We start from the raw sequence: 24876 nt of genomic DNA, 5'->3' as shown, positions 1-24876 counted from the left end.
ATATCCTTTGTTTTGCTATTCTTGAACTTAGTTAGGTTTTGAGTATGATGCACACACTTTTATATATGCTTGTAATGCATGATTGCTGATAATTACCACATTAATGCTTTTCTTTTCTGTGATAAATCGAACAATTTATCATATATCAGTATTAAACGATAAATATACAGGAGTGAATAAAAATATAAAGGAGAGAATATGAAATTTAAAAGCGTTTGAATTATGCATTATCATCTCAACGTTTCCGATACAAGTAAGACGTTGGGCTGGATAAGAGATATATTTAATTTTGAGTTCCTTTTCCAATGAAGTCGTGTATTTATTTTTGGCAAATACCAGTTTTAAGTTAATTACACATTGAAAAGGTGCCCTTTCAGTCGGCTAACCATGGGGGATTTAAGCGGTTTTAATCTCCAAGAAAAACAGAAGTGGAATATGTTCTATAACAGGGGTTTCCAACTTACATGAGGCCGGGGGCCACAATTAAAAACACAAATCAAATGGCGGGCCGCAGCTTTATCAAAATTTTATGAAGGACTCTTTTATGTTTGAAGGAACTTTAAATATTACTGTCAGATTTTTACCAAGTTGTACAAAACAAAAGTATTGAATTACAAATTAAAATAAGAAGTAGATTTTTAAAAATATTTAATTGCATATTAAAAAAATTCGTGCTACAATAACTTTCATGTGTACCCATGTATTAAACAATTAATGTGAAACAGATATCTGATTGTTAAAATGTAAAATTTTAAAAAGGTTGGTATTAAAACTTACATAGTAGCACACAAAATGTTCAATGACAATATTGAGGTTTGTCTGCTGTATGGGGCTCTATGGGAACACCAAAAAGAAAGTGCTTTGGTATTGATCATGGTAATAAATAACTATAAAATAGAGTTTTAGAATATGCGTTAAAATTCGATAAATGTAGTACAATTTGGTAATTTTATCATGATACCTTTCAGCATCATTTATACAAAATGTTCTTTTTTTAAGAAGTATTATTTAACCTTTATGGTAATAAATTATACGATATATGAATGCTGATAAACGAGCTCAATTCTCAGGAAATGATCAAGCTTTTTATTAATATTTTAAGAAAACAGTAATTTTGCTTTAGTGAAACTAGTCATTTTTCAATTTGTTTTGAAATGAATGATTGATTTAAATGCTCTCTATGTGTCATTCTTTTCGGAGTATTAAAAATGAATCATTAATGATATTTTCAAGCTATTCGTTTTAATAAAAAAAAAAGTAATTCACATTTTACTTTATGCAAGGATAAATTTTTTTTTTTTTAAATGAAGAGGAAAGAAATTAGTGCTATCACTTGATTAAAATATTTATTTTTTATTCCGCTAGTAAAATAAATCAATAGAATACAATCTATAAAAATAAAATAAATTATTAATAAATGAGACAATAATAAACATTTAATCAAATCTTTTTAAAACATTTTCCGTTTCAGCAATAATGAGCCCCCAGCAAAATGCAGGAAAATTTCTTCAACATGGAGAAAAAAATTCCGGTGAAATTACCGTACTGTATACTAAATTTATTTCTTGTAAATATAAACCTGGTAATAAAACCAAAATATACGATATTTAAACCATACATATGCGAAATTCTGGTTTTCAAAATTATAGTTCTTACTACCACACAGTTAGTAAAAAATAAAAATAAAATTATTTTAAACAAATAAAGGCTTTCAGGTATAATGATAATAATAACAAATTTTACCACACTTAAAAAATTGTAATTCACTTTATAAAACACAATTCTGTTGCTATTTTTTTCCCAAAATCATTACCAAAATACTTCGCCAAAAATTACCGTGCTTTTTGGTGTTCCCATAGACCCAGAAACAAGATAAATGTCATCATATTTTGCTACTTTTGACGGTACTTTATTCCTCGGTGTACAATTTATTTTTAGTTTGATAATAAATTTTGAATTTTAGTCACAAAAATCATTCGTTTTTATTGTAGTAGTACTTCATTTTACGTCGCACTAGAGCTGCACAATGGGCTATTGGCGACGGTCTAGGAAACATCCATGAGGATGATCCGAAGACATGCCATTACAATTTTGATCCTCAGCAGAGAGGATGGCACCTCCACTACGGTAGCCCGACGACCTGCACGCTAAGTCTAGCACTTTACGGTAGAGCAGTTTAACGAGGTCCAATACGGCACACCTTCGGTCCCTACGCAAACTGATCCAAGTGTCCACCCACCCGCACATTGACCGTGGGCAGTGATGCTTGATTTTGGTGATCTGCTGGGAACCATGTCTTAACGATCAGTCCACTGCGGAGCCAAAAATCTTTCGTAATATCAATACAAAACATATTTATTAAAAAACAACGCTAAGTGCTTCATTTTTAATTTAATTTTAAATAATACGTTGACAAATAACAAAATTATAATAAATCGTTTAAAATATGTCAATATATAAATTGATAATATGTCAATATTTAAATTACAAAGAGATATTAGAGTGTTTCAAACAGTACTAAATGTTTCAAGGTACCGATATTATGGAAATAATTAAATTACAATGTAAAACTGTAGATGAAAAAGAATTTCTTTAAAAAACAATTCGGTCCATCAGATTTTGAAAATCCATTTGTTATACATTTTTTTTTCATCACTCAGGAAGTTCTAGTCTTGAGAAAGGTTAGTGTGTGACTATTCCAAATTATCGTTTGAACAGAAAAGAATTTTCTCAACTTAGCCAACCACGAAGAACCGTAATCAACGAAAAAAAAAATCGTTTCTTTTCTGTCTATTTTTTCAAACCCTAGAGAAGAAAGAAAAAACTAAGACGCCTGAACAGAAAGAAGAAAAAAAAAAAAACAAGATTATCCCAAATTCGAATAAAACGATCTTTTTTTTTTTTTTTTTTTCAAATTAAAATACTGTTGCCAGCAATTACTAAATTTTGGACAGAAATGATGATGCTGGACCAGTTTTCTTTTATTATTTTATGTTCTTATTTAGGCGCGGAACAGGTGGTTGTATGCAGATGAAATGGATTATAGTTAAAAAATAACCAGAAAGAAACATAAATAAAATTAAGAAAAATTATGGTAGTTCGATTTGAAACATAAAATACAATTTATAAAACAAAACTTACTCGCCAGGCCAAAATATTCGGTCACAAATGACGAGCTAGCTATTGGAAATTTCGCTCCCCATTATAATCAATTAACAATTTTTCTATAGGTTCAGTTATTTTCTTTGTTCGTTTTCTTTAAAAATTTAATCATACATAGGCTTAAAAATGTTCAAATAAGATTAAATTTAGTTTGAGATAAGCTATAATTGAAAAAAAGAAGAAAAAAATATGTCATATATTCATTCATGTGACATTTTTGTTCGTATAATTTATAAATATTTCTCTAAATAAATTTCGTAAAATGAAAACTTCTTTTATTCTTTTCACCAACTGGACCTAAATTCGAACTAACCGGTGTCAAAATCGACCAAATTTTTCCGCCTCTAATTTCGACTCTTGCAATATTTCGACTTCGATTCTACAGCCCTGCGAAGAAGATTAATTACTATCTCAAAAACATAAAACTTTCGAGATCTTAATTATCATAAGAAATTATATATTTTTAATTTAACCCAGAAAAACACATAATTGAATCCACTGACAGAATTTTTATTAAACATATTTTTCATGCTTTTTTTTAATCACTTTGTATTAATTTAGGTCAAAAAGAGTGAAAAAATAATATATTTAGCATTTTAATGATTTATAGTTATGAAATACAGCTTGAAACACAGGTGCCTTTTTTCTGCATTAAAGATAAGATCTTCAAAACACGGCTTCCAAGCAATATTTCGTTTTTATTTTTTAAAATTTTTTTCTTATTATTATTTGTATTTATTTGCAGTTATTTAGATATAAGAAAAACAGTTATTCACCACTGAAATTTCTTTAATTTACAAAATCAAATATTAATATAATTTCAAATGAGAATAAAAAAAAAATATTTTTTTTCAAACTACTTTTTTTTGAATTTTATATTTTAGCAGAAGTATAATTCCGATGACCTAAAAGATCTTTTTGGTAGCTATTAGGCTGTTTCTTACAGTTAAAAAAATAAAAAATAATAATAAAAAGTACACTTTCTGTCACATCTGTGTCAAAGGGTTAAACATGATTCACGAAAACTATCCTTTTTCACAGTTTATTAAACTTACAACATTCTAGCATTCATTTATATATTCCGAGTCATTTACCTTGTTGTATTACCTTGCTGCTAAGGATAAAAGCAATATATATATTTATATTTTCTTAATCCAGAAAAAATACAATTGTATAAAAATAAAAGTATTAATTATAATTTTCTACTCGAAAGCCCTTGGAATGGTAATTATGAAACAACGTAAAACATAAACTTTAAACATTTCATGAACTACTAATTACATCAAAGCAAAGAAAGAGTAGCTGTAAAAAATAATACTCTTTTTTTACATGCTTTTTAAAAAAAAATAGAACGTTCTTTTTTTTTATATGAAAGATCAGTTAATCAGAATAGGAAGATTAAGTTGGGGCAAAAAAATTTCGCCGAAAAAGCAAATTGCTGCATCATTCTACTGATATATGAAAATTGCTACTAAGAAAACAAACTATATATGTACACATTTTTTTTTCAATATATATACATGAAGGTGAAATTTCAGATTTCTTTTAATCGGTGTTCTTTTTCCGATATTGGGAATCTTAATTTTGTGAATTTGTGAAAAATTATCTATAATTCACCGAATTTAAAATGAACGAAGAATCGGGATCATTCTGTTAAACTAAAAAAAAAAAAGGTTTTCTCGAGCAAAAATGCGTCCTTATAACTCCGAAACAAATAGTAGAATTTGAAACAGCACATTCTTATTTTCGAACAATTTGCATAGTCTCAAAACGGATGTGGAGGGAAGAAAGGTGTGAGAGACATGTTCGTTGGCCATCGGCAGGTTTCGATTCAAGGACCTCTAAGATCATAGTAGGATGCGCCTACCATCATTTGTACATCCCTGTTCAGGTAGAATTATGAAGTTTTATAGAGTGGCTGACGAAATAACAAATCATGTTATACTAATTTTAATGGTACAAAGGGTCGTAATTTGGAAAATATGTCCCAATATCTTAGTCAGGAGAATGGTTATTTTGATTTCCCTTTGCTTATTTTGCTACATCTTACAAAATTTCAAGCGAATGGAATGTATGTTATCATTTGTCATTGCAGCGGCCACTTTAAAATGCTTCCTAACTTTCTCTGGACTAAGTTGTACATTATAGTGGTTAGAACATCCTACTACGCTCTCGGAGGTCCTAGGTTCGAAAAACTGCCGGCAGCTAACGGGCATCATTCCTCTCACACATTGCTTTCGTTACATATTTTTCGAGACGATGCATACCGCTTAAAATGATGTTTCAGTTTTGAGCATGGAGTTTTTAAATTCGATAATTATTAATTTGACACACTTATGAAAAACCCTTCTTAGCGTAGGACCCTTTTTTTACGGGGAGAGGGACCACGAAAGAAATTATGAATTATAGTCGTGCTCTACTCCGTATTTCAAGAGTTTTGTAAAGGTTTTATATCTTAAATGATATATATAGTGAAAGGTCCTTTATTGAAATGGAACATTTTGTTAAGGTCCGTTTATACGATTAAGTAATTTAGAAAGAGTCCTTTTATATGAATGATTATGATGCGAAGGAACTATTAGTGGACACAAATTTCATTTTAAACTGCCCCTAAAATGGTTTTTTAATTTGATTTATAACGTTTAAAACAATCTTGTGATGTATACCTAGATTATGCATTCATATTTTTTAAGACTTTTACACCGATATCATAGTTGAAAGTTAAGAAAAGTCGATATTTCTCATGCACCCAAAATACGACGATGCTCGTGAAAACAATGCGTGATGTTCTCATGGATTTTAAAAACTTTTAAAAAGTTATCATGAAAAATGAAACAAACGTTGTTATAAAATTACATCTATGACTATCTTTTCATATTTTTTGAAAGAAATGCATTTGTATAAGAGTTTTAAGCTTTAAGATGTCTAAACTTAAGCGTTGAAGAAAAATAAATTCTTACTAGCATAAACTTAAAATTATTACCATAAATTCAAATGTATGATTGGGAAAAATTTATTTAAACTATTCAATCGTTAATATAAAAGTGTTTGTTTTCTTTAATTTTAAAAGCGAAAAGAGTTACTGTTATTAAGTTTCTCATATTTAAAAATTCAGAAATTAACAATTTTTTAAACTTTTTTCAGTTACCATCATACATCAAACTAAACATGGATATAAGACTGCACAAAAATATAAACTTTTTATATTCTCCAAATTTTAATTTACATTTTAAACAAACCTTTCTGTTTTTAATCTACATTATAAAACAATACTTCATTCGGACAACATATAAATACAGAATTTGGTAGCAGTTCAAAACGACAGAAAGCAAAACGTGAATAAGGTCACCATCTTTATAACATCGACCTTGCGAACGGAATAAATTTTAAATTTTTGAACCATTTCATTTCGTCTGGCGGCAGAGTTTAAGTTCATACCCAAGCAAGCGGTAGCACGCCAAACTGGAAGTCTGTTGGTTTTCACTTTTTCAATGCTGAACCTGTTTAGTGGATTTTTATTTTATTCAAATCTTTCCAACATAGTAACACATATTTTATCAATGACATTCTGCCGAACTCAAAGCTTATTTTTACGTGAATGTAATACAGAATAACTGGTAGTTCTACCTTCTACAAAGTAGGCAGTTCAAAACCTGTTTTTCACAATTAAGTACTTCTTCATACTTCGTAATAATTGAAGTTCATAAGCATAATTATTCTTGTAACACAGGCCGAGTTTTCTAATTTCCCGCGTTTTCTAGTCTCCCAATTTCCGAGGTTTCTAATTTTTTTGATCGATGGTTTTTGGTGTTGTATACAAAACGGTGTTTGTGTGTTTGGGTCAGGGATTAAAAAGATTAGTTTTTAGCATAATTTAATAAGCGTAAAATAGGTTGAGATAAGGAAAGGATGTAATGAGTAAATTTAGAATAGTCAAGCGAACAGTGTTTAAGAATATTCTCTGAAATTGATTCGACTAGTTCGAAATCCGCAGAACTGAGTGGGATAAATACGGAATGAAAATAATACTCAAATCGCCTTTTGAAATTTATTGCAACTTAATTGAGTCGAATTGATTTTGAATGTGACTGAATAAAATGAAATGGAATGGAATCCAAAAGAAAAAAATCTATTTGAATAGTCTAGAATGAAATACATTGGTTATTAATTAACTTCAATTAAATCTAAGGAAATTAAATTGGATCTTTAAGGAAGAAATCTACCGGAATAGAATATAACAGAGTGAAATAAAATGGGTATTATTTACATTGTGTAAGAATCTGATTATCAATTGAATCTGATTATCCGACCTCAATAGACTTGCAACCACCAAACAGCTCAGTGAAGGCTGCTTTTTTTAAAAAAAAAAAAAACTATACCGCCCCATATTTCCAAAAGTTTTCGATTCATCTACTGACTAAACTAAAAGAGGCTCTATTTTAAAGATCGGCAACTTTTCCCAATATTTGAGGGTCAAAACTACAAATCCGTCGCCAAAACGGCATGGTTAATTAAGAGACATTGTGTTATTGTGTCCGATTTTGCAAAATAAAATATCACTAATAAACTAAAAAGGTCGTTAATGTGCGGAACGATTTGCGTTCGAAAACGTAACTGGATTACGAAAATCTAAATACCAAAATAATCTTTTCCACTACGAAATTAATTCGATGGGATTGAATTCGTAGCGAAAAAGGAAGTGGAAAATGAAATGGGATTAAATTCATAGTGAAAAGCATTTAAATTAAAATTTAAAAATTTGATTGCATAAAATGTATTAAAGTGATAATATGTTAATTTTCGTGTAACTTTTAATTTTAAATATGCGAAAATGACCTGCGTGCATAACAAAACAGTATTGTTGATAAAGCCCCTTTTCCCCCCTTTAAAGATGAAATAACAACACAGCCGGTATGCGCATGCGCTCACTAATTATTTAATGGAGACGAAAATACTGAGTGATTGGAATTTATATTAAAATAGAAAAATATATGGGGACAAAACCTTATCCACTTAAAATACTCGTGCAAAAGTCACGGCAATGACAATTCATTATAGTTCAGTGAATTCCTAAAAAACGGTAGTTGAAACATGATGAGATAGTTGTTCTTTACAAGTATGTCTTTATATAAAATTAAAGTTTAAAATTAAGGTAGGAGGGTGTTTAATGTACAAAAAGTATAATTTTGCCCTTGTGCCCTATGCATGTGACATTACTAGCGAAACAAGTGAGGCATTGTTTTCTATGCATTTTTTAACACTGAAGCAAAATAGGAGTCGATAAGATATATAGCCAAAATGCTGCAAGGGGTACAGAAAGTACAATTTCATACTTATGCTTATATAAGCATCTGACACAACTATCTACACAAGTGAGATATTGTTTGTATTGTATTTTTTTATGCTCAACTGAATGAAACAAAATAAGATAAATGCTAAATATATGGTAATAAGATAAGTTTTAATAGCTGAAATTAGGAGTTGTGACGATGAAGAGCCACTAGGATTTCATAAAACAGAAAACTTTCCTCCAAGAGAGAAATCTTGAAATTGTTAGAAAATTCTTTGCGTGCATTATGACGGAAAAAAGGGATGTAAATAAATGCCCGGATTTTTTGATTAAAATAATTTGTTTCTTCCTTACTAAATAAATTACATTTAAGTTTCAAATTGCATTTAACATTTAATATAACAAAATTATAATTTATACGCTTGGAAAATTTAGTTTTCATGGGCATTTTTATGTCCCTGATATAGTGACGTCCCACTATTTACGACATCTTTATCCAGTCCGACAAAAATTGTTCGATCGAAAATTTCAAATTTGATATTTTACAAGTTGGAAATTTTTTTTTAATCTATTATTTTGCATTTTTTAAATCTATTTTTGGTATCTATTATTTATATCTATTTTTATTTTTTATCTATTTTTATGCATTTCTGTCTATTTTATTTTTATCTCTAATAATAAAAATTAAGGACTTGGTCTTTCTTATAAATCCTGAACCGTTTGTTCTATCATCCTGAATGAAAAGGACAAATTCAGCCCACGATCCCGAAATTTGTTCGAAATTTTTAAATAGTTCGATTCTCTTTCTTTCAAATATTTTAAAGATTACATAAGTGATATTTGCTAGCTTATAGCTCTCATAGAAAAATAGTTTTTTGCACGGTCTATAACATTTAATTATTTTTTACTCGTGATCTCAGATAAACTCAATGATCAGCATGAATAGGTTAGCATAGAGAGAGTACATCACCAAATTAATATTACTACAGTTATTTGAAACTATGTGTTTTTTTAATTTTATTAAGAGTTATGCTCTTAAAACATGAATATAAAAAACTAAATAATTTAAAATCAACAATAATTGAAATTAAAAAAAATAAAGTGTTGTGTATTGAAATAATGGAAAAATAGTTCTAATTTGTACAGGAAAAATATACAAAATCGCGAATCTTAATGAATTCAATTATGCTTGCTTAAATTTGTTATTAGATAATAATTTAATTAAAATAGCACTGTTTTAGAAAGCAGAATTAATGGAGAAAAGGTATTTATTCTTTATGAGGAACTGTGAAAAATCGTAATACTAAAAGGGACTCCAGTGAGATCCAATTAATTTTGGCAATATGAACAAATTGAAATAAAAAAGTTATTTTAAGAGAAATATAAAAAATCAAATTATAATAGACGCCAATGATGCTGAATAAATAAGTACTTATTGAAATGAAGACGATAAAGCAAAAATAAAGAAATAGCACTAATTCGTTTAGGAGAAATGTAAAAATAATATTATTGATGCCAATGATGCTTAATTATTTTTTTGTAATAAGCAATAGATGTATAATGGTAATTGGTGTTTAAAGTTAAATTTTTATGTGAAAATTAAAAAAGTTTAAGTAAAAAGTTTTAAGTTTAAAAATTAATCAATGATTTTATTGTTCAAAGGAAAGACTTTGTGATAGGTCAATTTTTAAATTGAAAATATTTTGAAGGATCCGTTTTTAAGCCAAAATATTTTGTCAAGGGTCTATTTTCCCGATAAAATAATTTGTGAAGGGACCCTTTTGAAGTAAAAACAGTGTGTGTAAAAATAGTTTAATAATAGATAAGTTTAGTTTGTAAAATTTTAAAGGTAAAATCATTTACGGAAGGTCCGATATCAAGCCCAAATTTCTCATTGACAGATTCTTGTTTTGCAAAAGAGAAAATTAATTCAAGAGATATTTTCTTCTTGTAAAGCTTAATATTTTTTTTTAGTATCAAAAAATTTTATATAACAAATGAAAAGAAATTATCTTACAATTCATTTAAAAAAATAGATGATTTTATAACGAATAATACTATTACTTTTTGCTAAGTTACCTGTGAGTCAAACTTCTGTGAAAATTATTATTTTTAAAAATTTTCCCTATTAAAAGTTGAGATACTTTTTCTAATCCATTTCTCATTATTAAAGTAGAATATTGAGAATAAATCAACTTAATTATAAATTAGACTTAATTATAAAGTAGAAGCTCAGAAACAAGTCCAACAGCGCTTTCCATGAAGCAATCAAGATAAGATAGAGCAGGGGTCTGTCCAGACATTTTGTGAAAGGTCCTTTTTTTGTAAAATTGTGAAAATATTACTCCTAATTTGTGAATATAAAATAAACGTTAAATCACTTTCTTTCAACCAGGGTCCTGTTTTTATGAATTTGTGCAAATAGGGTCCGGTTATTGCAAAAAAACGTTTCAAGGAGTTTTTAAATTGTAAAGAGATACGAAGTTATGCTCAGCACTGTAAAATTATAGTAAAAAAAATTACATTTTCAAAAATAAACAGCAATGCTGCTTCTAAATTAGAGATGCAACATGCAAATATTTGGCATTTAGCCTATACTGCTAAACGCAGAATATTCATTTCGTACGAATAATGTAAGAAGCGCCTGCCGAAGACAAAACTTAATTCGTTTACATCCATCTTTCTTGTTTTCTGCCCTGGGAAGGGTTTATTCGATTAACAAAACAATAATGAAGATAAACAAATTTGTGAAGGGTCCGGTTTAAAGAAAAATCATTTTGTGAAGGGTCCGTTTTTATGAAAAGATATTTTGTGACGTTAACGGATCCAAATTTCTTCTAAACAGACCCCTGTAGAGTGACATTTAAACTAAGAATTTTTCCAATGGTCACTTACTGGATAGTTTCGTAGCAGTTTCCGTCTAGGAAATGTTAAAGCACTCTTGGAATAAAGACTTCTTTTTTTTAGAATTCAGAGCAAAAATAATTCTCTTTTTTTAATTGTATATTTAATTACACGAAAAATATTTAAAAAATTTTATCTTAAAAGGGACAGTGTTCTATCATTTATAAATTGCGAGGGGCGGTGCAGCGACTGTAAAAACCTTAATAAACAAAACCTTAATAGACAAAAAACAAGCTATAAATATCGTATAGTAATCGCCGTTAGTAACATAAAGTAATAGTCGTTTACTTAAGAACCCCATCAAATTTAACCAGTCCTTTTCGAAAAAAAAAATATTCTTTGTGCAAGACGGAACATTAACAGAATCACAGCTAAAAAGTAAACAAAGCAGTTCAAACTAGAATATTATATGTAATAAAAGTGTTTAGTCAAGGTAAGACAAGCTAACATGTCCAAACGGTTTAGAGTGATTAAGTTTAAAAGGTACTGGAACTGCTGAAACACATTATTTTTATGAAGTAAATTGAAAAAAAAAATTTCATGCTAAAAAAATATATTACAATTTACTTCAATTGCATTGAAATCCATCTTTATAATAGAAGACAAAAGAAAAATGTCTTATTATATTTTATAATTTCCGTACATTAAATAATTTTTTATTTAAAAATTATGAAATATATATATATAATATTACTTTGAAAAACTTTTTATTATCAATAATTTTATACTTAAAAATTGTACAATATAAATAATTTAATATATTAGTTCGCGCTTATAGTTATTATATGTATTTTTAAGATAAGCTTTGATGTTCGTTATTTTTCTAATGAATGCATATTGGCTGTTATTCATTATAGTATCAATACAGTGGAGCATCGTTTATACGACGATCACTTATACGACGTTTACATTTATACGACGTTTTAGTGTGGTCCCAAATCATTCCTATACATTTTAATGTAAAAATATATCGTTTATACGACGCACAGAATCGGTTATACGTCGGTTTTTAGATTTTGTTCACGTTTATTTAATTTTTTATTTTTACTTGTGTATTTTAAAAAAGGGCGGAATTTGCCAACATAAATGATACAGAAAAGGGTGTCAACAAGAATGCTTGGATGTCGACCGTAATTTTTACTAGATGATTGAAAAAACTTGACAATGTTATGAAGAAGGAAAAACGAAAAATTTTGCTATTCATCGACCAATGTCCAGCGCACCCATCGATACTAATTATTTCGGAAAATGTAAAAGCTCCCTTTTTTCCTGCAAATTGCACAAGTGCGCTTCAGCCATTAGATTTGGCAGTGATTGGAAATCTAAAATTGCATCATAGAAAGCAGTAAGTTCAACTCGCTATTCAAAGCATTGTAGAGACTAATAGCAGGAAAATATAATTAAAGGTAACATACATTCAAATTGCTCACTGCAATTTTTCTTCTTTGGTTATTTGTTTGTTTTGCTTTGTCTAATTTAGAAATTTATGTAACTCAACACGTTAAACATTAAAATTAACTGAAAACAGAGTTAGTTTCAGTTTTAGAAGTTAAAATCGATTATACGACGTAATCGTTTATACGACGTCTTTCGGTGGTCCCTTCGGCGTCGTATAAACGATGCTCCACATGTGTAAAGACTTCTTTATATTTTTTAAACCTTTTATGACACTTGCATCGTACATGATCATGACACAATCACTCAAACTGGAATTCTGAAGTCTTATATATTTTAATTATTTACATAAAAATGCTCTTCAAGCATTTAACAGCCACATTTGAGCTGCATAAATTGGTTCAATTTAACTTTATTATACGCATTGCAACATAGACAATTTCAAACTAAATCAGTAACATAACGATTTTTTTTAAATAAAATTGCTGAAAGTTTTAAAGTTAATTATGGTGCACTTTAAAAATATGTTATTCCAGATTATTTTTTTTAAACAAAAAACCCTATATTTTTTTTTATTTTGTTTCAAATTAATCAAATCAATTCAGTTAACAGATCCAACAGTCACAAAAACCATCAGTGGTTTGAGCTGAGAGGTTCTGTTTTTGACATTTTCGATTTTGTTCGAATTTCGGCAGCATCAGGTATTGACATTGTCAAACTTTGTCGGGAGTATACGTAAGAAATTAAATTGTGAAAATGAAATAGGTGTATAATGTAGATACTTTTTTAAATACTTGCGAAAAAATGTTTTAAAATTTAAAAAAAAAACAACTTTTTTTTGTAAGTTTATAAAAAAAATACAGAGGCACTTTAATAGAACTAAGAAATATATTAGTAAAAGAGTTAAACGCAATAATCAAACAAATAATTTATGAAATAAATGTGTCAATTATCGCCCACTTCGACGTGCAATATTGAAGAATACGTGAGAATATTACTGAAGACAAGCAAATTGAAAACCGCAATTTTTTTGCTGATACACGCTATTTAATTACTAATACTACAGATGCAAATGCACGACTGAAAATTTTCATAAATGCAACAATGTTCTAATTGTCTCTTACGTCGGCAATCCAATTTGTCAACATGTCCCGAAGAAAACTGAACGTTTTAAAATTATTCCATTGTAAATGAAAGGAAGAAAACAAAACAATAGACGCAAAAACAAAAAGAAGGACTGAAGACGAATGGTCGATTTAACCTTGACATGGTGTAGCGACGTACAATAAGTAAAAAAAAAAAAGAATAAAAAAAATATCACGAAATATGTTCTAAATATGTCACAAAGCTATGGAGATAAAAAAGGCCTTCAGATTATCCTCTCAATTCATCGTCCGTTTTAAAAAGAAATTTTCACTTCGCTTTATCTGAAGATAGCCAAACATGCAAATGTATGTAACGACGTTCTAACACTGCATATCACGTGATGAACAGATAATAACATGGATACAAGAAGTTGTTACTACCTTGAATTTCAAGAGGAGTACTTTGAGCACTCTTCCGCGAGGGCTTTATTTTATTTTTGTTCTTTTTCAGGGGCTTAAAAGAAATCGCCGATAAGGAATAGAAAGAAAGAATAAAAAATAAAAAAAATGGCGATGATCAGTGAAGCTTTCAGTTACATCAGCAGAACAGAAGTGGGAGAACTTGGAACGATGAAGATACAATTAAAGAGTGTATTTCATCAATGAGTGATTACTGAATTACTAAACTTATAAAATATTTTACTTCATTGTGATCTTAGTTAACACTAGATTGCCTAAGGAAGTCATTTTGATTGCTTTTAATTTCAATTAGAAAAACAATGATGTATATAATGGCACAATTTCTTAGAATTTTGTACAGCATATAATTTTTTTCTTGTTAATACTTACTAATAACTTGTTATATAACTGTAAATAATATAAAAAATATTAAAAATTAATTTTAAACAAATTTCTTTAAACATTATTTATTCTTTTACAATCCAGTCATTTTTAATGCGTTTGGGCAATATATACTAAGTTTCAGTCTTTCTATTGTTAAATATGTTTGCCTTAATATTTATATATTATATACTGCCTAAAATTTCAGCAATGACTAAATAAGTTTACAAAAATGCCTAAATACTTTAATCCGCTACGACGTAAATAAAATTTGTATGCCCAACTATTTTACTTCGCTATGATCTAAATTAAGTTTTGTCTACCAAAATATTTTATCAGCAATAATTTAAGTTTAATATGCCGGCCTAAATATTTTTAGTTTGGCATAACCTAAGTTAGATTTGTGAGTCTAAGCTAATTTTCTCCGTTGTTATCTAGATTCTTAATTACAGAAAAAAAGAAAAGGCGAGTTAAATCTAGGGATGCAAGGAATATCCAGCCACTATTCTGTCCTTTTGCTAATATTCGGTCTGATTTAATAAAGAATCTAAAGTCGTATATTTTACTATACATTATTTACAATAGTTTTTACACATGTTTATTAAGTTCTAAGACTTGTTAATTTATGATCTGAAAGACAAATGAAAAAACGAAACTTGAAGAATTGAAACTAGATTACTTTATACTGAACCAAAAGTTTTGTAATTATTTTTTTAAAATTGTATTCGGGCAAGATTATTACGTCATTTTTTAAACAAAATTTTTTTTTTTAAGAATTGAGAAATTTTTCTTATGTTTTGTTTATTTCGTTTCTGCTGTTTTACGGATAATTCTTTTATTGTCACGTTTTTCTTGTACGGTAAAACATATAAACACGTAAAAGTGTGATTCTCAACGTTAAAGCTACATTTCAGAACTGAAACAAATTTTTTTGCTTCACTTTTTTTTATTAACTTTTCTTTTTATCGGCGTTTTTATTAAGACACAGCTTTTTAAAGAGCGTTTTTAATAAACGTTATTCTCTTATGGTCTTTTTTTTCTGAAATACGGCAATGTGAAAAAGTTAAATTGATATTTTAAACGTTTACAATTTTTGTTTTAACAATAAGAGCGATTTTTGTTTTGGCTTTTATCTAGCTTTCTCTTTTTTAAAAACATTTGTTTTTATAAACGTTTTTATCATGACGCGGCAATAAAGAGGGTTTCTATTAGACTTAGATCTTCATTTTTTTTTTCTTTTTTTGAAAATACGGTAATTGCAAACTAAAATTTTAACTTTAAGACTTTCTTTCAAAAATTAGGATAAACTTTTATTTTTTCTGTTTTGCTTTTATACATAATCTTTTTTAAGGGCGTTTTTATGATAGCACTGCTGACAGACTATCTTTTTTAACTTTCAATGAATAAATATTCTTTCAGGAAAATATTATTTTCACTACTAAAGTTTCGCTTTAAGAAGTAAAAGGATATTTTTTAATTTTTTTTTCAATTTTACCACTTTTTCTTTTTTAAGTAGCACTTATTCAGTTTTTTATTTATCTTAAATATTTCTAATTATCTTAATATCGTATCAACTCAAGTAATTCTATTATATTTTTTCCCTTTAGTTCATACCGATAACAGAGCTCAGTTTTGGTAAAATATATATATATATATATAAAAGAATTGGTTCATCCTTCAGTAAACAATTTTATTCGAAAGATTGCACGTTGAGTCTTGTTTTTAACGAAATTTAACGTTTAAAATTATTAATGTAGTTTATAGATAAGAAAAAAATTCAACTTATGTAAGGACTTATGCAATACAGCATGAAAGAAACATGTCTCTGTTAAAGGTAGTTGTAGTATTTTATAGAAATCATAAATAACTATGTCTCACAATTAAAGATAATTTTAGTATTTTATAAGACTGTAAGATGTTTGTAGTATACAGCATTAACTACGTCAAAAATGCTTGTAGTATTTAATGGAAACAATGAATTAACAATGACTCTATATTTAAGTATTTTATGAAAGACATTAACTATATCTCTCCATTAAAGAAAGTAGTAGTAGTATTTTGAAAGTGGTAGTATTTTATATAAATCTTGAATCAACTATATCTCGCCGTTAAAAATGCTTGCAGTATTTTATAGAAACGATGAATTAACATTATCTCTTCATTTGAGAGGAGTGCAATATTTTACAGGAGCCTTGAAATTAACTATATCCCATAGTTAAAGATGCTTGTAGAATTTTAAGGAAATGATGAGTTAACAATGTCTCTCCATTAAAGATATATGTAGCATTTTATAGAAGTCTTGCATTAACTATATCCCTCTGTTAAAGATGCTTACAATAATTTACGGAAACGATGATTTAACAATGTCTCTCCATTAAAGATGCTTGTAACAGTTTACAGAAGTCTTGCATTAACTATATCCCTCCGTTAATGATGCTTACAATAATTTACGGAAACGATGTTTCAACAATGTCTCTCCATTAAAGATGCTAGTAGCAGTTTAAGAAGTCTTGCATTAACTATATCTATCAGTTAAAGATGCTTACAATAATTTACGGAAACGAAGATTTAACAATGTCTCTCCATTAAAGATACTTGTAGCATTTTATAGAAGTCTTGCATTAACTATATCTATCCGTTAAAGATGCTTACAATAATTTACGGAAACGATGTTTCAACAATGTCTCTCCATTAAAGATGCTAGTAGCAGTTTACAGAAGTCTTGCATTAACTATATCTATCCGTTAAAAATGCTTACAATATTATACGGAAATAATGATTTAACAATGCATCTCCGTTAAAGATGCTTGTAACAGTTTACAGAAGTCTTGCATTAGCTATATCTATCCGTTAAAGATGCTTACAATAATTTACGGAAACGATGATTCAACAATGTCTCTGCATTGAAGATATATAGAAGTCTTGCATTAACTATATCTATCCGTTAAAGATGCTTACAATAATTTACGGAAACGATGTTTCAACAATGTCTCTCCATTAAAGATGCTAGTAGCAGTTTACAGAAGTCTTGCATTAACTATATCTATTCGTTAAAGATGCTTACAATATTATACAGAAATAATGATTTAACAATGTCTCTCCATTAAAGATGCTTGTAGCAGTTTATAGACTTCTAGTATTAACTACATCTATCCGTTAAAGATGCTTGTAATATTTTACGGAAATGATGATTTAACAATGCCATTCCTTTAAAGATGCTTGTAGCATTTTATAGAAGTCTAGCATCAACAGTATCCCTCCATTTAATATAGGAGTATTATTTTACAGAAGTCTTGAATTAACTATATCTCTGCGCTAAAGATGCTATTAATATTTTATGTAAATGACGAATTAATATCTCTCCATAAAGGGTACTTTTAGGGATACTTGATGCACAATACAGAATTGATTATTTAAAAATATTGCCCGATAACGTATCTATGATACTTTATAACTCATGTTTTCACAATATTAATCCGTTAAAGGTATTATTAGCATATGACGAAATCTCAGAAATTTATAACCTAATGCAATATTTAAGGAATCATTTATATACATGTATATTATTTGTAACAATATGAACTAATTTAATTAACTTATTTCGTTATTATGAAAATGGAAGCAGAAAGGAAATAGATAGCAATAAACGATAAAATACAAATGTGACGATTACACACGGAGTCGATATGCATATAAGAAAGCATAAAAATGTTCGCTCCAAGGACATAACGCTTTTCGTTCACCAAAACTTGTTCTTTACCTACAAAACATAGTTGCGTCACGTGATTATAATGCACTTACACTGTAACGAGTCTACGTTTCTTTTCATTTGAAAAACAGTGTTAGTAAATCAATTAACTTATGAAAGATTAATCAATTAACTTTTGGATGGTTTCTCGCATTCACTAGCATTTACTCCAGTCTACAAAAAAATTAACTAAGTAAATAAAAATAAACAAATAGCAAAATAAAAAATATTTCAAAGTAAATATCCATAAAATAATTCAAATAAAATAATTTTTAAATTTGTAGTTCAATACCAATCAAAAATGAAATAATTTAAATAGCTTTGATATGAATGTACTTCGCCGATAAAAAATCTCAAATGAAGTGACCAAGAGACTAAACAAAAATTAATAAAATAACTTATAATTAAATAAACATTCATGTTTTCATATAGGTAAATGCAAAACTTAAATTGTGTATACATTTTTCATTACACTACTGAAAGCGTTACAAAAAGCTTTAAGAAAAATAGTCTTTGGTAATACGGCATAAATTGAAGCAAAGCAAATAGTCTGTAATTTTTAATTAAAATTAAAAATATATAATACATTTCAAAAGAACATCTTGCATAACAAGAGTATGCTGAACTTTAATCTAAGTACTTCTTATCTGTTACACTATTATAATTGTAACTGCTTTTATTATTTGTTCAGCAAATAGCAAAGTATGTGATATTTGTCGATATTAAAAAAATGAAAAATATTGTAAAAATTAAACTAAATCATAAACAAATACCGCTCTTAGTTATAATAATGAGTCAAGACAACCATTAATTTGTGTAGTGTAATCAGTGATTGCAATATTACTTCATGTCGCAAAAATGATTTAAACGTTCATTCAGTTGATTTTTGTCGTGTAGCGACTAAAACGTAATAACGTTAATTTGTAACATTAATGCTTAATTTTCGACCTTTGTCACAAGTACATTATTTGTTTTTTACAGCAACTTATTGTTAAAGGAATTTTGGACATTTTCCCTGTCAATTTAATGAATTAATAAATAATCTTTACAATTTATTTATTCAAATTCTTCCTATATGATGTAAAATACTATACAAAATTAGATACTAATATTTATGACACGTTATAAAACCACCCATTAATCGGTCCCGCAACAGTAATTAAAACTTATGAATCGCTCATTTGTGCAGCAATAGCGATTAAAACGTGTACCGTTAATAATTGTGATTAACTTATTTTCGACACGTCTCGCGAATCTATAATTTGATTTTATCATTTTTTATCACATTGAAATTAAATTGGAATTTAATTTCTTATAAGTTTCCTAGAAGTAAAATAAATATTTACTTGAACTTTATAAATTGATATTATTCAATTTGTTACTTAATGCCAAAGAATTTGTACTTGAAATTCAGCATTATTAATTATTTTTTTATCACAATATGAAATTTACATTGGGATTCAAGTGAATACACCGTTTATTTGTATTGTAATGATAATACACATATTTTATTTTAATTATAACTGGCAAATATCATCAGATCTTTACATAATTGCGTTAAAAATGAGCTGAATGATTTTCATGATAATTACTGTTATTTTATAGACATTTGTTTATAGTAAAATTTTTATTGGCTGCTTGAAAAATATATATTTTACTTCTTTCCGTAATTTGTAAGCGAAATTGCCGTTGTAGTGAATATGTGAAAAAAGTGAAAAAAGTCATAAGCATAAAACTGAATCCAATACAGCAACTATGAAAATTAATCAAGTTGAGCAAAGCGATAAAACATCTCAATTTTATGCAAATTTTGTCGTACAAAATTGACTCTGTCACAACCACTATGAGAATTAATCAATAACAGCAAAATTAATGAAACACAAAAAAAATCAGTAAAATAAATAAAAACAATATTAAATGATAAAAATGCAGTCTTTATAATGCATATAATTAAATCAAAATCGAATGTTTTTACATAGGTTAAAGATTCCGCATGGAAAACTTCTCCCAGCTGTTGAAAGATAAACAAATAATAAGAAAAAAAATATATCTTCACGTCTGTAACAACTACGGCACACAGGACAGGCACCTCGACCACGTGATGCGAAAAGTTATTAAAAAGTTACAAATCGTTTGAAAGCACTTACCTGAAGTGCCGGAGGGCATTGTTTGGAGAAAGTAATGCAGCTAGTTTTTCAGCTAATAATCCACAGCTACGGAGAGACTATTTGCTTCGGACAGTTCATATTGACCATAAAAAGTTATAAAAAAAAGTCTCCCTCTTGTAACGGGAAAGACTTTGTGCAGCATCAGCTACCGTGTGAAGGATTTTTCACGCTTTCCCTTTCTTTTGTTCTTTATTTATTTTGTAACTATTATCGTCCGGCACATTGAGCGAACCGAGTGACCGGTCATCAACACTCGCATTACTCGGCAAACCGACTCTCAACCGTACTCTGTTGCTGGTAAAAAGCTAAACAACTCTTTCGCTCACTCGGTGGTGTGTCGAACGAAAAAAAAAAGAAAGTTTAAGACGATGACTAACTGATGCTGCCATCTGTTATCTAGTTTGTTAACCAACATCGATGCGTCTCTAACGAGGGCGTGAAATTGGCATCGTCTGCTGGGAAATCAAGAATTGTTCAGCAGGATAAAGAGGGGAAGGGAGATGGATACAAAATGGAACATTTCCGGAAGTAGTTTTTATTTTGATACTGAAAAACCGGCGAATATTAATTTACTCAATAAGAAGTAACAGAACAGATTTAACAAATTACAACATTAATTTTTATAATTTAAAATTAGGAGAGAAAGCAAAACCTTGCTACAGGGATAAAAAGAAATTTTCTCTCAACACTGTTCTCTTTCTGCTGTAGTATAATTTATTCTCTTTTATTTATAAACGGTTTTAATCGCTCCAAAATCAATGGTTATCATGATTTTATAACTATTGCTACTTGAATAAAACGTAATTAAAACAAAAGTTCTGTTTTGTCACGAGTTAATTAAGATTTTCTTTAATTTTTGCGATGATATTGATTAAAAGCATACGAATTAGGATAAATTTTAAAATACTAAGAAAATGTTGCTAAAATCAAATTAATAAATAAACTGTTTAAAGTTTCAATAAGTGAATCTAAAGCTAATATAAAAGATGATAATTTTTAATCTGCTTATTTATTTTAGATTTTCAACATTATTTGTTTCAATTATTCTGATCAACGAAAAATGAAATAGCTATTTTTCCCCTTAACTATACATGGTGTTTTATAACAACTGCTCTTAATATCTATTATTAGAATCCTTTTTAAAATAGAAGTGATGAAGTACAGATAATAGTTGACACAAGTTAGTAAAGGAGGAAAAAAATACTATCGAAATTTTAAAAAAACAGTCTCAAAATCGTTAAACCAGTTTGATTGCTAACTAACCAAAAGAAGTTGAAGGTTATTATTAGAAACATTTTCAAGTTTTATCCGCCAATCATATAGATTTTGATGTTTTCATCTCGCCTTTCCCATTAATGACTAGACAGTTTTCGAAATCCTTTTTATTTTTTCTTGCTTCATTATTTAAAATAACTAATTTTCATAACATTTTGACTTCTTTTTTGATAAAGATTCTAAAACTATGCAAGTTATGGTCAATGTAATTAATCGGTGAATATTAATAATTGCAGGTTTCTTTATACTTTTGGTTTAAACAGACTTATTTGGCTATGCATAATAATCAAATGTAATTAATAAAAAATATAATCTGAAACTATAACTAAAACTTTTTACATAAATTTTATTTAAAAAAAACCTAATAGGATATAAAAAAAATTATAAATTATTATATATGATTAATATATATATATAAGATTTAATTTTTAATGAAAAAAAGATAAAAACATTAATTTTTTTAACGAAATAATTTCCCAAAGAAATGCAGGACTCACAATGCAGGATAATCAGCACAGTTTTGCAACTGAATAATCTTAAATTAAACAAAAATAGAGACAGCAATAATTTTTATACAAACTACATTAAAATATTTTTCTTTAAATTCCTTATAAATTGCTTTGTTGTTCTTTAAGAAAATACTATTTTTCCTTTACTATTATTTTTTAATTTATGCTTATTATATACATTTTCTTTTCCTTTTTAAATATCTGCTGTTTTTAATAAATTTTCTTATTTTTAAGCTAAATTAAATTGTCAAAAATTTGATGTTTTTAAAACTTTGATTTTAGGACCAAGACAACGTAGTTCAACATGAAACACAAGGCCGAAAATAAAAAATCGAGTAACTACTTATCTAATGACCGGACTTTTTTATATACTGCCCTGCAATCTAACGGAATCAAGGGGTAAACCTTAAATATTATATTTAATTGGGTCAAACAATATTTTATATTATGAAATAAGAAAACAGGAATGTACATTCTCTGAAACACTCCGAATTTTCCACCCTCAAAATATTCAGAGAATTTTTTTTTTTCTATAACTAAACATCCTGGGTTTTCGAAGCGTTCTTGGACCCCCAAAAAAAGAAAAAAGAAAAAATGAATAAATAAATAAAAAAGTGGATATTTCATCAGTAAATTCAAAACTTATAATTAACTTAAAAATTCTAAATTCAAAAATTTTGTAGTTCGATAGATATAACGATAGTTATAGAATAAATTGAATGACTTGACGTCATAAACCACACTTACAAATAACACAATGGCTGATAAAGTGCGCTTTTTGCCAAATGTGACACTTTTACATCTTACTGTACATTAGCACTGTTTTTAAATAGGTATTTATGGTATTTATTTTTTAATCGCCTATAGAAGAGAATTTCCTATATTCAATAATATTATTTGTGATATATAATTTTGAATCTTCTCTTAAAATCTCTTTACTAAATAATTTGAAAATAGTGTTTAACATTGTATTGCGCACCTCAATCTCTAAAATTGGTGGAATGTCTTCGAATAGAAATGAACAAACAAAACCACACCTTATCCAAATTACGTTAGAAAGAAAAACTTGTGCTTAACACCAATTGAAAAATAAACCAGATTTTCAATCTCATTGAAAAAAAAAATCTTTTTTGTTTATTCATTTTTCATTTAAAAAAAATACCTGCCTTAAAGTTTAAACATAATTTAAATCAAAAACAATCTTCACGTTCAAGGCTAAAAGATAAAATAATTTAGTCTTTTGAAAGGAGACAATGCTAGTTCAACAGTAAAGCAATTGAAATCTACAACTTCGGCAGAAATGGATTCGGTAAAATTCGCTTCAAATCAGATTTTCCTTGTCTTCGGCTAATTCCTTACGAATGAAATATTCTAAAATTCGAAGGTATTATCGAATTACTATCACGCCATCTGTTATCATTATTGCAAGAAATGAATTTGTAGGCCCAACATCCCGCAAAACGAAATAAATTGCACACAGGGTAGATTTTTAAGTCGTGGAACTCTTAACTGGGTAAGAGTTATTCAGTTCGAATGATTAATCCAGGTGTGGATTGAGTGGCCAGATCAAATTCAATTTCCATTTCGTTCGTTTAGAATTTCTTGACAGGGGTTTAAGGAAAAATCAAGATTCGCCACTGGTTAAGAGTGTAGTATTTAGAGAAATGATAGAGTTGAGCTGACAAGGATTATTTTTTGACGCTTAAAGTGGACAAGCCCTTGGCATGACTTCAAAGATTGGCAAGAATAACTATAACATTTGGTAGAAAGCAATTTTGTAAGGTAGAATTTAAGAGTTGTATAATGGAAAAAGTGCTTAAATGGAAAATAAAGAGCATTTTTTTTTTTGAAAAAAACAAACAAAAAAGCATAACAGAAAACAAACTATTAGCTGTTTCGAATTTAGCCTCGTCAAAGTATATAATTTACGTCTAAATCTGCATACATGAAAATCCAAACATAACTCTGGAAAAAGCGGTGAATTTTTTCCATCCCCTTGGCAATAGCAATCCCTCATTTCCATTTAAAAAGAAAAAGAAGTTAAGGATAAAACTTACTTTTTATGCAACTTACTCGTCATTAAAATAATTTTACCCCCTCCCCCCTTTTTTTTGAGAAAGAGAGATATAGCGGAATTATTGAAAGAAAAAAAAATCAGCCATTTTATTATAAATTAGAAATTGTAAAATAAATCTTTAATGATAAAAAGAAGTTACCTCAGTTAAATCGTTAAACAAAAGATAAAGTAACAATTGTTACAACTTAAGAACTTTGTAGAAATCGTTACAACTATACTTTCTCCTGAAGTTATAATAACTGCACTCTCAGAAAAATAAATATTTTTATATTTTAATATTATTTTGTTATGATACCTATAAAAAATATTTGTGATTAGTAAAATAAGTTTTATTTGCTCTTCTTTTTGTAAGAATCAACCTGCATTTTTTGCAAAAGAAAAAGTACAATATATGAAACAAAATTTTAAGTTTTAATTTTAAAA

General features: G+C 28.0%; 1 protein-coding gene across 10 annotated transcripts in view; it reads right to left on the bottom strand.

The window, feature by feature from the left end:
* Positions 1-24876, bottom strand: part of LOC107453971 (TGF-beta receptor type-1) — a 755412-nt gene that overhangs the window by 224609 nt on the left and 505927 nt on the right. Inside the window, exon 1 of one of the 10 annotated variants that reach the window (XM_016070997.5) lies at positions 20572-20935. The exons of 8 other annotated variants lie outside the window; for them this stretch is intronic. In XM_016070997.5, coding sequence (XP_015926483.1) covers positions 20572-20590 — 19 coding nt within the window. In that variant the 5' untranslated portion in view covers positions 20591-20935. Of the gene's footprint in view, positions 1-20571; positions 20936-24876 lie in introns of those variants that run through there. One more of the 10 variants, XM_016070996.5, reaches the window with a different exon arrangement.

The sequence above is a fragment of the Parasteatoda tepidariorum genome, chromosome 3 (assembly GCF_982258835.1).
Source record: "Parasteatoda tepidariorum strain Cologne lab strain chromosome 3, Ptep-v5.0, whole genome shotgun sequence".
Classification (NCBI taxonomy): domain Eukaryota; kingdom Metazoa; phylum Arthropoda; class Arachnida; order Araneae; family Theridiidae; genus Parasteatoda; species Parasteatoda tepidariorum.
Note: the sequence above shows the minus strand (reverse complement) of the source record. Positions and strands in the feature narration are given on the sequence as shown.